This window comes from Manis javanica, chromosome 3, assembly GCF_040802235.1.
Source record: "Manis javanica isolate MJ-LG chromosome 3, MJ_LKY, whole genome shotgun sequence".
Lineage (NCBI taxonomy): Eukaryota > Metazoa > Chordata > Mammalia > Pholidota > Manidae > Manis > Manis javanica.
In genome coordinates, this window is record NC_133158.1 from 883,543 (window position 1) to 898,072 (window position 14,530).

The 14,530-nt window shown below is 60.8% G+C and overlaps 2 protein-coding genes across 2 annotated transcripts in view; both read right to left on the bottom strand.

Annotated features, from left to right (window-relative positions):
- Window positions 1-3,006: 3,006 nt before the first annotated feature.
- NCKIPSD (NCK interacting protein with SH3 domain) lies at window positions 3,007-10,627 on the bottom strand. The gene is made up of 13 exons (XM_017679738.3): window positions 10,347-10,627; window positions 8,358-8,467; window positions 8,057-8,258; window positions 7,825-7,915; window positions 7,230-7,693; window positions 6,311-6,481; window positions 6,092-6,178; window positions 5,870-6,008; window positions 5,714-5,794; window positions 5,465-5,593; window positions 5,287-5,379; window positions 5,002-5,174; window positions 3,007-3,717 (listed from the first exon to the last, which is right to left on the bottom strand). The coding sequence occupies exons 1-13, from the start codon at window positions 10,515-10,517 to the stop codon at window positions 3,514-3,516; spliced, it is 2,115 nt and encodes a 704-aa protein (XP_017535227.3). The 5' UTR covers window positions 10,518-10,627; the 3' UTR covers window positions 3,007-3,513.
- A 1,281-nt stretch (window positions 10,628-11,908) lies between these two features.
- The window catches only part of IP6K2 (inositol hexakisphosphate kinase 2), a 33,413-nt gene continuing 30,791 nt past the window's right edge, over window positions 11,909-14,530 (bottom strand). Inside the window, exons 5-6 of the mRNA XM_036994348.2 lie at window positions 12,988-13,163; window positions 11,909-12,676 (exon numbers count right to left, since the gene is read on the bottom strand). Of these exons, the coding sequence (XP_036850243.1) occupies window positions 12,176-12,676; window positions 12,988-13,163 (677 nt within the window). The 3' untranslated portion in view covers window positions 11,909-12,175. The remainder of the gene's footprint in view (window positions 12,677-12,987; window positions 13,164-14,530) is intronic.

The following is a 14,530-nucleotide window of genomic DNA, read 5'->3' on the forward strand; positions in this document are numbered from 1 at the left end:
CTCTGGCCCACCGTCCACATCCTCAGCCCTTCACATTCACCGTCAGCCTTATAGAACCCAGGGCCACACGGCTCTTCTGCCCTGCTCACCTCAGACAAACACCTCGGGCTGAAGTCTGACCCCGCTCAGGCTGGGTATGCCCCACCTCTGGAGGAGCAGACCACTGCTACGGAAAACTACATTTCACATGACCACAAGCCTACCCAGGGCAATGAAGTAAGAAAAATAAAAAGGTGAGAGGACTGGAAAGGAAAAAATAAAACTCATTCGCAGGCAACAGGATTGTGTGTAAAAAATCTAAACCTATGTAAGTTAGAGTGAATTCAGCAAAATCATTGGACACAAGGTCAATATACAAAAATCAGTTGTAATTTCTATATATTAACAATTAGAAAATAAAACATTGAGTGAGACCTTCCTTCACACTACTCACACAGCCAATCCCAGACAGATATGACCTCTGAATGTGTAAGAAAAGGCAGTACTGCTTTTAGCAGAAAACCCAGAAACACTTCACAACTCTAAGCAAAGAGTAACAGGACACAAAACACACTAAACATTAAGAAAATAGTGAAAAACTGGGTAACAGTACAATTAAGAACTTTCATCAAAAGACATTGTGAATGGGATATTATAAGATATATAGCCCAAAAGACTCGTGTGCTGAATATGTACTATGGATCAATAAAAGACAGACAACCCAGTAGCTGACAGTGTGAGCCAAGCTGAACCTGAGCCTCATGGAAGAGAAGCCCCGCACAGGCAGTGCACTAACGAAAAGGCGCCCCACCTGTGACCATCAGACAGCAACGAAGGTAAAAGTCAAATACCCCTATGCCAGAATGACTAGAGAAAACTAGCGATACAAGCCTTGAGGGAGCTGGCACTCCTGGATATTGGAGGGGCACACCAGGGTGCAGAAACCTCCCAAAGCCATTTGGCAGTGTTGGCCTGTGACCCTGTAATTCCACTTGAGAGTATATGCCCGTATGTAACACATATGTGCAAAAAGAAGGCATGTATGACAATGTTCCTGACAGCACTATTCATAACAGAATTTGGACACTGGAAGGTCATCCACAGGGGATGAATGAGTGAGGGTATGCCCCACACAACACTGGTAGTGAACAAACCACAAACACATCCTTTAACAGATTGAATCTTGAAAATTTAGTGGTGACTGAGGAGGCTGGCCCAAGAGCGTGTATACTTTGATTCCGTATGTAAAGTGCAAAACAGGCAAAACATATCTAATTGCCTCTAGGGTGGAGATCTGGGGTGGAGAAGGGACTCAGTGCCTTAAGGGGGCACATGAGCGGGCTTTGGGGGGTGATGACCTTCTGTTTGCTGACCTGTAACATTCTGTCATCATGCAAAGCTACGCTTTGCCCGCTGTACTTTTCATGGTATGCTATTCTTCCGTAAAAACAAGGGGGAAAAAAACAGGGCTCACCAACACAGAGGTCCAGCCTGTCTCTTGGGGACTGGGCAGGCGGTGGCCCACCCCCACCCCCTGAACTTGCCTGCATAGCCTGTGGTCCACAGTGGTCTCAGACGCAGTGCTAGCACCCACTTGTAGCGGAGGTCAGCCCCAAGCCCTGTCCCTCGCTGTCCCTGAACATTTCCTGAGTTTCCTTCTGAGGCCCACCCAAATACTCCCTTGCGGCATGGCTGCCTTCTCCGGGCACTTTCTCAGCCTTGTCACATCCTGTGCCTGCCGTCCTGCCAGGCAGCCAAAGGTGTTCCCTCCAGCAGGTGGCCACCGCAGAGGGCTTCTCCAGCTAACCACTGTTTTCTCTTGTGGCTGAAATTTTGTGTTGGGACACAACCACCAAGGTATTTGCTGAGGGGGTCCTGGACCCTCCGCCAGTGTGTTTGCTGCTGGGCCAGCCTTTATTTGCAATCTGGGGCTGCTACATGCTTTACATACACATGCAAGTATCCCCTGAACAGTCGCGCCAAGTGGGCAGGGGGCTCTCATCCTCCTGCTGTGGGGCCACTGTAGGTGGCAGTGCTGGGACAGAAAGCACAAAACGGCCCTACTCTTCCCTGAGGCCAGCATGCCTCGTGCCCACACCCGGGAGCAGAGCACATGCAGAGGCTGTCCACATTCCTCCTCAGTTCCCAAGGATCCGTGCTTTCCGCCGTGTCACACTACCTCGGGAGAATGATCTGCTGGCACTCCAGCGAGAAAGCCGTTGTGCCTGGAGGTCAGCATTGCTCATGCTGGATGCAAAAGGGGTGCGGAGCGGAGCTGCGTCGCCCAGTTTCCCAGGGTCTTACATTCGGGCAGTACCTCCTCAGGTCCCAGTGGGCCTGTGTGCTCAGCCTCCAAAGTTCCACAAGGACACCCCCCTTGCTGGCCGTGCCTGGACCCCAGGATTCCCTGTCCTACATCCCCAGCTCTGGCCCCCCACCCCCCCCCGTGCTCTCGCTAAATTAGTCTTGGGGAATCAAGCCCTCCTCCTGGGGCTTCCTGGACTCCACCGCCACTCGTGGTGAGCACCTCTGTGAACTTGGGAGCCCACAGGGAAAATAGCCCCCTGGTCCCTCAAGCAGGAGTGCAGACCTGACCTGCTCTGGGGAGACAGGGGTCCTGCCTGATCATTACTACCACAAAACAAGGGGTTGTGCTGGACCTACTGACCAAACGTGACGGGAAACAGCTGGGAGGGGGGCGTCCCAGACAGCCAGGGCAGGGCGGGGCCTGCTTCATGTGACTGCAGGGTGTCAGCAGGGAAAGCAAGATGGCAAAGCAAGATGGCTTTCAAGGCAAAGGCGCATGTCAGTGAGGCCTGGAAAGGCGGTCACCTGCAGGCAGCCAGCCAGATGCTCACCGGGAACTCGGGAGGGAGGCTGGACCTGCTGACCTGGCTGGACAGGCCTGTCAGGGGCCATCAGCTCCTCAGGCTAGAGGGGAAAGGGCGGGGTGGGGGAGTCACAGGTCCTGCCCGGTGCCCTGGTCGTCCAGTCCCACCACCACCAGGGCAAACAGGGAGGCCGGTAGCCAGATGCCTGGCATTTATTTCCAAAGGCACACCGCAGCACACAAGAAAATATACACGGTTCCATCGACGTCTTGACAGAAAAAATGGATTCTGAGAGCTATCATCCCGCACTGTGAGGAGACGGTATGGCCTCTCCAAGATTCAGCTCTCAAAGCAGCAGCCTGGCCAGGACCCTGGGGGTGGGAGTGAAGGGGAGCACGCCACCGGGACAGGGCTTGGGGGCGTATGAGCGGCACACGCTGCGAAGCTAAGGCAAAGGGCAGAGCTGCCATCAACAGGCATACAGCGCGCAGAGGCCCAGGAGAGACCGGGCGGGATGGGGCGGGGGCAGCAGGGCTCTGGGCACGGAGGGGGCAAGCTGGAGGGTCAGCCTTCTGGGAGAGGCGGCCCTTCCGGCCCGCCTGGCTGTACAGCTCCTGGGCGTGGGCCCTGCCACGCCTCCAGCATCGGCGCTCGGCATCTGTAGGGCCGCACTGCCGGGGGCCTCCGGGAGCTGGGGACGGTGCTAGCCGGGGGCCTCGCCCAGCACTGGGAACTCCCTGCACATCTCCTGGACTATCATGCGGTCCACCTGGCACTGGGGCGAGGCTTCCTCCTCGGCCAGGATGCGCCGCAGTGTGGCCTGCAGGTCAGCGAGCCGGTGGCGGTGCTGCAGGTAGGGCGTGGAGCGGACCACGGCGTGCATCAGGGACAGGTACTCCATGCGCAGCTGTGAAGGAGCAGGCAGGCTCGGGCTACATGGGAGGCCTGCACCTGCCCCTAAAGGGGAGAGGCCACCACCGCCTCAAGGCAGCCACGTGGACCCCAGGCCATGGCCCACCTCACGCCACCGAAGGTCAGGGCTGCATCCCAGCAGCCAGCACATACCCGGCACGGAGCTGGCCTTCGACATGCGTGCAGTAAGCGAGTGAGTGGCTTGTCTAGACACAGAAGGCCACCAACCCTGGAGGCCGAGGCCCAGAGAGAGCAGGGGGTGCAGCGAGCCCCTGCCACCCTTTAACCTGGGGTCCTCCAGGGAGGCTGCCCCTCAGAGGCCCTTTGGACCTCATCATACCTCAGCTTCAGTGACCCCCACGCACACCTGCTGCCTCACTTTCTCCAGTGGGCTCCAGAGAATGTCCCTCTGCCCACTTGCCATCCCAGGTACCTCAGAGCGACCTCACATCCACACAGCCAGCCCCAGATGCGAGACCCTCCCCGCTCCCCAAGAACAGAGGCCTTCCTGTGTTCTGTCTCATTAACAGCACTGCAGCCCACCCAAGTGCAAGGCCGGAATCCTGGCTGCCCTTCAGGAACGTCTCTCCCACACACCTCACCCCCAGCCCGTCCCCGGGACCCCCAGCCCTTCCCGTGCACGCGTGCCCCAAGCCCACCTCCAGCCCCTCCCAGGAGCCCTGCCAGCACCTCTCCACTTCCTCACTGACTCATCCCCTGAGCAGCTTGTTCCCTGCCCCCCACCCCCCTGTGCTTCCCTTCCCCTCTGACTGCAGGCATCGCTGCCAAGCCCTGGGACAGTGCCAGCCCTTCCTCGCAAGCCTGCCGTTCCTGAGCGCCTCGCCCATGTCCCCCGTGCCTCCTTGGCCCCACCGAGCCCCGGGCTGGGCCTGTCCACGTCGCTCCCCAGTGACCACGCCTCACCACCCCCATGCACGCAGCCTGGGAGGGCCTCTCTCCGGCTGGACTCCCACCCCACTGCCTCCCGGGCTCCGCTGTGTCTGGGGGCCTACCAAGTGTCTGCAATCCCCATGTGGCAAAACACGACTCTCCTTTTCCCCCAGAGATCCTCCCCACCTCAGAAATCAGTGCCCAGCCACCTGGTCGCTCAAAACAAAACCGGCAGCAAGCCCTGCTGGGCCTCCTCTGCGCCTGCCAGGCCTGCCACCACGGCCACTACCCCGCCTCCCCCACATCCTCCAGCCCTCGTCTCCTCTCCGTGCCACGTCCCGCCTTTACTTCCCCCACAGCCGTCCCCATGGCAGATGCCCGCGGGCACCTTGTCTCCAGGTGACAGGTCAGTGACATGCCGCACAGTGATGTCGATGAGCACCATCATGTCCGCGTGGTAGAAGACGGCAGCCGTGGCAGGACTGGCGAACACGTCCCGCAGGAGCTTGAGGACGGAGTGCGGGGGCTGTGGCTCGTGTCTGAAGATGCGCACAGGGTCATCTAGAGGTCGGGGACGGGTGTCAGGGGGTCCTCATGGGTCCCAGAGCCACCCCAGGGAGTGGGGGCTGTGGAGCCACAGGATGTGGAAGGCTCGGCGGACTCGGGGCCTCACCCCCTCTGTTCAGGAGCAACAGCAGCTTCTCAGAGAAGACCTTGACGTTGGCGTGTCTGCTCAGGGCGGCCATGACGACGTTCTGGTCCGGGGCTGAGGAAAGACAGCGCCCACAGGCAATGGGGCTGAGCCTCAGAGCCCCTGGGGCCGGGTGCCTCCCAGCCGGGCCCCAGCCCACCTGGCAGGTGCAGGTTGAGAGCCAGAAGCAGGTTGGTGCACAGATCTGGCAGCTGCTCCGCGGCGTCCAAGGGAAGGCCGTCCTCGACAATGCTCAGGAGGAACTGCACGAAGGGCGTGCCCAGGTGCTCTGGAAGGGGCCACACGGCGCCTGCAGCCCGGCCCCGCCAGCCACCCTGCCAGGCCGCACTCAGCAGGTCCCCGGACCCAGGCTCCCTGCGGGCAGTAGGCCAGCAGCCTGTCTTCTTACCGTAGTGTGCGTAGGGCACTGCCTCCCCCATGGAGAAGACCATAGCCAGGACGAGGGCGGAGTAACAGAGTTTCTGGTGGTCTGGGGGGAAGAGGTGGGCCGTCAGAGCCCCGCAGGTGGCGGGAACCCACAGGCAGCCAACAGGCCCCGCCTCACCCTGCGTGTCTGTCTGCATGTCCCGCGCCAGCTCAACCGGAAGCACAGACGACACAAGTGTGGAGATGATGGCGGCGTCCAGGCTGCACATGGCACCAAAGCACTTGAGCAGCAGGAGTCTCAGCGATGCCCGGTGCTCCTGGCAGGGGGCCTCGTGTGCTCAGTGTCCGCGGCCCCCACCTCGGCCCAAGGCCCCCCACCCCTCCCCTCCGTCTCACACACCATTTGGTAGTAGGCCACCAAGGCCAGGACAGACTCGAACCCGTTCCGCTGACACATTTTCTTGCACACTTCAGGGTCTGCATCTGTCTGCAGAGGGAGGGAGGGAGAGTGGCTCGGTGTGGCTGCGGGACCACATGCGGGCGGGCTGGTATGGGGTGTGGAGGGGAGCGTCAGGTGCCTGGGAGTGGCTGGGGCAGTGGGACTGGCCCAGCCCCGCACCAGGGTGCGCAGCAGCTCCTCCAGGTAGCAGCGGATGACGCCCTCGTCCTCGTACAGTGCCCAGCTGCGCTGCTGGGCATCGTCCTTGCGGCGAGCCAGGTCTGCAAAGATCACCTCCAGCCGCTGCTGGTCATGGCAGACCTGCCCCGAGGGCAGGGCAGCGCTCAGGTCCTGTGGGGAGGGGGTGGGCACGGCTCAGCACACTCCTTACCCGTTGCCCAGGGGGTCCCAAGGACTGGAGCTCAACCAGACCCTGAGGTCATCAGTATGAGCGCCAGGCCAGCGTCAGGCAAGGGCCCAGGGCTACCTGCGGGAGCCGCCCTGGGCAGTGTCCTCCCAGGACCTGTGAGGGGCCAGCCCAGTTCTCTCCCCTCCATACCGCTGCACCCTTTCAGCCCCCACCCCTCGGACCCGTGGCTCCCGCAGGCACTGGCCCAGCTCTCCGCCTTCTCCGAGCAACTCCACGGCCCCAGTCGAGAACCTCCCGGAACAGGATCCTGCTCAAAATGCATCCAGCAACTTGCCCTTCACCCCAGCCCTGGACAGATGCTCCCTGAGAAAGACCGTGGGGCCCTCGCTGCCTGACTGTGGCTCTGAGACGCACCCTCCGATTCACAAAGCGGCACTAGGCCTGTCAACTGGCCGCCTCCCATGTTTCCCTGCGCTCCGCTGGCCAGGGGGTGGCTGCCGTGCCCAGCACAGGCGAGCCCATCGACCACGGCTCCCTGACCCTGAACCTCTGGCCCCGTCGTGCAGACGGGCTTACTGCCCATCCCAGGGTGCCCGTGTCTGAGCCAGCATCTGTTTCTCTCCACTGCCAAGGCCAGCAAGGTGCTGCCCTCTGCCCCGCCCTATGCCTTTTCCTTCCCTGCAGCCAGAGCACTGTGGCCACCCGCACCTCAGCTCCTCCCACCCTCACCTTGCCCTCTACCAGAGAGAGGAGGACCTGCTCCATGACAGGCGAGCTGGCCGGCACACAGGCTTGGATGTGACCCACCACGACGCCAATGGCCACGCGGCACAGCGCATGGCTCAGGCCAGTGTTTCTGCGCACGAGCTCCATCAGCTCTGCCCCGATGGTCTTGGGCACAGTCTCTGCCTCCTTCCCCTCTGTGGTCCCCAGGCTCAGCGTGCCCAGGGCCTCCAGTCCATCACCTGCCACATCCTCTGCAGGGGCCTCGGGGCCTGGCACCTTGGAGGGAGGAGGCTGAGCTTGGGTGGCAGTGACGTGGGCACCCCGGTGGGGCACAGGCGGGGGTGTGGGTGAGCAGCTGGGGCCCAGCTCGGATGAGCTGGAGCCAGTATACAGGGCATCAAGGGAGGCACTGCTGATGGAGCTGCTGGACACGGAGCTGCCCCCAGAGGGTGTGGCGCTGTGGCCGCCTGTGGGCAGAGAGTGGAGGAGCTGTGCTGGCCAGCTCCAGGGGCGCCCTCCAGGCCCAGTTCCCCACCCGCCCCACCCCAGCACGTGCCATCTGCCCCCAAGCCCAGGGCTCCCCCCAGCCCGTTCTCACCACTCTCTGAGGCCACCAGGGCCTCACGGTCACGGCGCTTCACCGGTGGGGGTGGTGTGGTGGGTGCTGCCCGGCGGGGCTGTGCCGGGACCTGGGAGGACAGAAGTGGGCTGGGGGCGGCTGCCAACAGGTCCGCGCTCTGGGCCACACCGCCAGCCCGAGGTGGCTCTTGGAGCCTTGGTACAAATCCACGGTCCCCACCCCCGCCTTCTTGGTAGCTCTCACCACGTACATGGTAGAGGACTTGGCCTGCCTCAGGGTCCTCAGAGCTGGGCAGGCTGTGCTGCTCAGACCCCGAGCGACACACCCTGTTGGGCTGCCGGGCAGCAGTGGCATCCAGACAGGGGTCACTGATGGACGGGGACAGGGCTGAAGGGCTGGAGGCTGGGGGACCTCTTCGAGACAGGGTCTCTTTCCGATGGCGGATCAGCTTCCTGATGGACAGGGAGACTGTTGCTTCCAACCCAAGTCCATACATGCTCCCTGTGGACACCGGGACCCCCAGCCCGGCCCCTCCCCAGCCCCATGCTCACTGGAGGACTCCGCGCTGCTCCAGGCTGTATCTGCCCCCATCCCGCATGGCTGTGTTGTGCACAGCCTCAATGGCCCGGTCAATGGCTTGGAGGACATCCTGTTCCGGGCCCTGTGGGGGAAGGGGGTGGGCAGTTAGGCCTGGGGTCAAGGGAGTGTACTGAGCCCAGAGCTAGCCTGGCATGGAGCCCAGGGTCGTCAGGACCACCGCTGCAGCCTGGAGTGTCAGACATGGACACAGACAGCTATCCTAGAATGTGAAATGGGGTTCTCAGACTGTGCGCTCAGGAGGCTGGGGCCTGGGGCGGCCCCACACTGCTGCGTTACATACTGGGGTCCCGCTGAGGACCTCACCTCTAGCTAAGATGCTTCTGCAAGCCAGAGGTCCGGAGCACAAACACTGCTTGAGGCCAGGAGTGCACACCCAGTCTGTCTCTGATGTGCCGACAGCCCAGCAGGGAGCCTCTCGTGTCTGGAACCCTCAACAAGCCACTCTGGGTCTTGCTGACGCTCCACAAAACCAAGGTCACAGTCCAGAATGGCCCTGTGTGTGCAGCCTGCTGTGGCCCTCGTGCCTGAGGATGGGCCAGTGTGGTCTCTCCCACCCTGCCACCAGCCCTCATCTTCCGGAGCTGTCCCAAGAATCTTCCAGACCTGCCCTGGGAAGCAGTTGTGTGTGTGGCAGAGAGGACTGGGCCTCTGTGCTGTCATTCTCAGCGCCTCAGGGGTCCACTCCACCCAGCCTGGCTTCTGGCAGTTGTGGGACCAGCCACCCCTGCGCCTCCCTTGTCTCTGGCACATGAGGTCTGGGCTACATCAGAGTCCCAGAACTGAGGTGATGTCACTCCAGCAGACAGAAAGAGAAAAGCACATACGCACAGAACGTGAGAAAGACAGGGAGAGAGAGAGACAACAAAAAGAAATCGAGAGCCGGGAAAAGAAGGCAACGGAGTGGGAGGAGAAGACACACATGGGTGGGGTGAGGATGACACAGAGCCCGGACAGTCAAGGGACCCGAGACAGGGGGGGACATGCGGGAAGAAGGCAGGACCGGAGAAGGTAGAAGCCTCGCTGCCCTGCAGACACCAGCCCCACAGGCCCCGCCCGGGCAGGGGGATGCACGGGCCCCCGGGGAAGAAGAGGGATTCCTCCGCGGATCCAACACACCCCCGGCTCCGGAGAGGCCAGGGCTCGTGAGGCCTCTGCAGCCTCAGCAGCCCGGGGGTCTCCCAGGTGGGACCAGGCGGAGGGTGCGGGTGAGACCGGATGACACCTCCTGTTAATCCCGCTCCTTCTGTCCTGAGCTGGGCTGGGCCTGGGGTGGGGGTGTTGGGTACAGGCCAGGCCGGGAGGCTCTGGACCCTCCTTCCCCGTGGTCGGGACACTGCACCCCTGCCCCACAGCAGGCCTCTTGAGGAAACAGGAACTGGGGCCACAGTCAGACCACGGGAAGCCACAGGGATGCCTCACTTCCTCACAATGGAGCAGTCCCCACTCCAGGCTAGGGACAAGGAGAGAGGGGGCTCCCTCACTTTCAGAGGAAGTTAGTGGGAGAAGTCACGGCCTGAGGCTGGGGAAGGGCGAGTGTCAGCAGGGGTTAGGCTCTCTGCCTCGAAGGTTGGGAGGGGGGGTCTTAAGAAGAGCTTGGGTATGTGTCAGGCTGCTGGTGGGTCTGGGGGCCCTGAAGCTGGGAGTTCCGGTCTTCTAGGTCCCTTGCTATCCTACAGCTTTGGAGAACCTGGGGGCTGGGGACCCGAGGGTCCTGCAGTTCTAAGGGGCCTGGGATTCGGGGATCCTGCGGCTCTGGGGCACCCGAACGTCCTACGGCTCAGAAGGCGGGGAGCGGGGACTTGAGGATCCTGCGGGCCCGGAGGGCCGAGAAACGTTAACTCGCGGTTCCTGCGATTCCCGGGGGCCGGGAGTCGGGGGTCAGGTCCTGAGGCTCCGGGGAGCGGGGAGAGGCCGGGGAGCGGGAGCCCGGGGGCTCTCACCTGCAGGCGGCGCAGGTAGGCGGGTGGCACGTAGCCGGTCTCACCGCTCTGTGCCCGCGCTGCCAGCCACCAGTGCGCGCTGCTGCGCTCCAGTACCAGGAAGGTCTCGCCCGCAGCGAACGCCAGCGCGTTGGGCTCCGCCGAGCGGAAGGCGTACAGCGCGCGGTACATGGGGCTGCGGGCCGCGGGCAGAAGCGGGCGAGGGGATGCAGGCCGGGTGGGCGAGCGCCGGTGCCGACGCACGACAGCGCCGAAGCCCCGCCCTTGCCCCGCCCCGACGCACGACGGCGTCCGCAGCCTCGCCCCCGAACCGCCCTGGAGCCCGCAGCCCAGCCCTTAGGCCCGCCCCCGACGCACGAGGCGCACGCTGGCCCCCGCCGCCGCTCCGGCACGTGGGCGCAGCGCCCTCTGGTGGCCCAGGCGGCGCGGCTCGAATGCCGTGGCGGCTCCTGAGCGCTCCGCACCTGCAAGGGTGGGTGTCCTGACTTCCAAGCAAGGACGGCGATGCAGGGACAGGGCCCACGGTAGGGGCGCCACGAGGCCGGGTCTCCTCGGGGGCCAGGGTGGGCAACGGCGAGCAAGAGCGAGGAGGGGCTGTCATGTCCCCTTTCCAGGGCTCCGGGGAGGGACTTTGCGCGTCAGCACTCTCGCCCCCATTGCTCGCACTCGGTGCGCCACTATCCTTCAGGAATTAAGATTTCAATCCCCCGTCTGACGCGCCGTTCTGAGAGCACAGCAGGCTGGCAGAGTCCACTCTGTGCACATTCCAGGCAGCCCGCACCAGCTGAAGCCCCAGGAGGGGCTGGTCCAGCCACCTTCCCCCCTGGAGGCCTGGGCCCCCGGGAGCAGGGTGCGTGGGCACAACCAGGCCAGTGCCTGCAGGTGGCCTGTGGACATACTGGACACACGCATGGTGGGCCCAAGAGAGGGGTGCCTGGAGGCTCAGGAGAGGGAGGGGTTGCTAGAACTGTGGACCTTGCCTTCCACCCTGCCAAGGCCTGCCGTACTTCCTCGTCCCAGAAACCCTCTAGCCCCCTCCCTCAGGGCTGCCCTAGGCTCGAGTGCCAGAAAGGAGACTGGCTACATGCCACAGGCCCAGGGCTAGGTAGCAGCGATGGCAGGTGGCGTGGCTCTGAGGCCCAGCCTACCCAGTACACCCCCTCTTGTTGAGACTCCTGCCTGCTGGGGCCCTTTACCATAGGATTGATCCACAGCCACTGACAGCTCGACACCCCAGTATTGGCTCCAGCACGGGACATCAGTGCCCAGTTGGCTGCCTGAGAGGCATGAGGGCAGCCACTCTGTGGATCCTGTGTGGAGTTCACTGCAGTCTTGTGCATAGTGGGTGCTGGGGCACTAGGCCAGCCAGGACTGCAGAGGGACCCGGCTGAGGTGTGTGTGGAAGTCCTTTTTGGGTAACCTCAGGGTGCTAGGTTAGGGGACTGGGGACCAGGACGAGGCTGTGGGGACTTTAGGATCCATGGGGGTGGCAAGGATATTATTGCTGGGACAGCATGCATGAGGCTTCTGAGGGTTTGGACAAGAATGACAGCAGTGCTGTGTACAATTAACAAAAAGATCTGTATTAGAACATTTACAGTCAGGGAGAAAAGAGGTACCTGCTTCAAATGTGGAATGTTGGAGAAATAGTTAAAATAAATAAAGACTCCGAGCATGGTTGGGGCTGGCTCAGGCTAGGACTCCCAGAGGCCTCTGCACATCAGCTCCAGGCTGCAGGGGCCAAGCCCTGGCCCTACTGGCCTCCCCGACGCAGCACAGCTGTGCCTGGTACACAAAGAGTCCCTCAGGTGCTGGTGCAGCCAGCAAGCTCACTCCCCACCTTCCTCACTTATCTCTGTGACAATGTCTATCAGGCTCTGGAGCCCAAAAATATAGCCAGCATCCTGGCCTTCATGTACCACACTGTCCTCGCCATACAGCCTGCAGGTGGTGTGCGCAAAGTCAATCATACGCACGTCCACTGAGCTGGCGCCCACAGGCTTGTAGGCATAGGCACCAGCCAACTCGTCAGCCGATTCCTCTGACAGGTCCTCCAAGTCCTCAGCATCGGAGTCCAGGGCCACCTCAGGCCACTCCTTGCCATCATAGATGACCAGCAAGGAGCTTGAGTAGAAGCGGTAGGACTCCTGTCTCTCCAAAATGGTCTTGAGCTCAGCCAGCTTCTTCAGCACAGGGCCCAGGAGTTCACGGCGCAGGTGCCGCCCATTGTGGAAGAACTGGAAGAGGGCCTCTTTGAAGCCCTGCACCGACAGCTTCCGTCCGTGGTACTTGTTCATGAACATGAGCTGCCCGCTGCCTGCCTGGTACACCTGTGGGAGGGAGACGGGCAGGTGAGCCGACAGCCATCTCAGAGCCTGGCCTGGGGAAAGGCAGCAATGATGGCCCTGGGTCAGATCTTCCCTGTCAAGCACACCGGTCACACAGGATGTGGTGTCCTCTCGATTGACACCCTGACCGGTGTCTGGGTCAGTGGAGAGGGCCTAGCCCTCCTGCCTTCTTCCCACGGTCCACAGACTCTGGACTCAGTCCCAGAGGGGATCACCCAGCCAGACATGCTTTCTTTTCCAACTAGAAAGCAAAAGACTCAATCAAAGCTAGAAATCTTAGATGAGCCCCTCACCTGCATGCCGCACACACGGACCCCAAGGACTGCAGATGTGCTCTGCTGGCATTTGCGGATCTGGTTGGCCGCCTTCTCCTCTGAAGCATCATCGCCATGCTGGCGCGTGCCCATCTTGAGGTCCAGGACACAAGGCACCTTGTAGCGGGAAGTTAAGTTCTCCAGTAGGATAAATTCTGAGTGGTTAAGGACAATCCTTACTCTGAAGAGAAGGTGTGCTGCACGGGACCCCAGTGCTCCTGGCCACAGTGCTTGCTTACAAGGCCCCAGGGAGCCCCACCAGTCCTGATATCTCCCATGCAGGGAGCCCAGGGCTAACTAGTGGGCCAAAAGGCACGGTCAGTTCTCACTGGGAACCAGCCCAGGCTCCCTCAGCCTGGGAGAGAGAGAGAGAGACACGCCGCCCCCACCCCCCACCCCCACCGGAGCCGAGGAAGGAATGGGAAAGGTCCAACACCAAACTAAATCGCAACCAATCATCAAGTTCAGTACCGGTAGCCTTAAATATTACCTGAAAATAGCAGCATGAACTCATGAAGTTTTCCCTTTAAAACGAATGTGTATTTACCAGTTGTGGGCTGGAAAAGGCCTAGATGGTGATCAGATGTGGGTTCCCGAGAGCCCAGACCAGTGCTCTTAGAGCAGGAAGCGAACTACGGCCCCTGATTATGGTCGTACGACCTCTTAGCTTGGAATGGTGCTGGTATTTTTTAAGATGTCAGGAAGTATACGTAATACTTCACAACACGTGAACATTAAATGAAATCCAAGTCTCGATGGCCAGTTTGATCTGCACACTGCCTCGCTCAGTCGTTCACATTACTTTCATGCTCCAACAGCAGTGTTGTGACAAGAAACTCACGGCTGCAAAGCCTGTGTCTACTCTCTGGACCTCTACTGCAAAGGTTTGCAACTCCTGCCTGAGAGAAATGGCTGATTTCACATCTGGGGGGGAACATCCATGACCCCAGGCCTTCCCTTCACATCAGAGGGTAAGAGAACTGTCACAGGCAGACGCCTATTCGAAAAGGCCCCCCTGGCCAAACGTGACAATTTGGGCCTCAGTGAAGATGACAACAAAGGACTGAATCAACAATGATGCTGAAAACTCAGTGGTCACTGTTGGCTGATAAGAAACCCACCCATTATTCCAAATATCTAATAAGGAAAAGAAAATAAACATTTGATTTACCTTTCCTACATAAACGATACCTCAGGATTAAGCACATAGTTGAAGAATCAAAGTTCAGCTAACAAATGAAGGAGGAATGACAGAAAAACACCCAGTGAAAAGCAGACTCATAGCAATGGCAACACAGGAGAGATGCCTGCATGTGGGTCCCTGAGGGACATGTTTGATGCCATCTCCGAGGGGCGCCTGCCCCTGCCCACTGGATATCAGATCCGGAAGGTGACCATGCCTGTAGATTAGCCGATCACCTTGATGGAAACACAGGGGAAGAGTGGCATGTAAAGGACCGCACAGAGATGTGATCAGAGGGGGGAGACTTCAAGAACAGTTTCTTTGACAGGAAATTTCCAA

Coding starts and splice junctions, on each gene's coding strand:
- NCKIPSD (XM_017679738.3), bottom strand. CDS start 10,517: ATGTACCGCGCGCTGTACGCCTTCCGCTCGGCGGAGCCCAACGCGCTG. Junction 6,179..6,310: donor AGGAGCTGCTGCGCACCCTG/GTGCGGGGCTGG, acceptor CTCCCTCTGCAG/ACAGATGCAGACCCTGAAGT. Junction 5,380..5,464: donor TCTCAACCTGCACCTGCCAG/GTGGGCTGGGGC, acceptor GTCTTTCCTCAG/CCCCGGACCAGAACGTCGTC.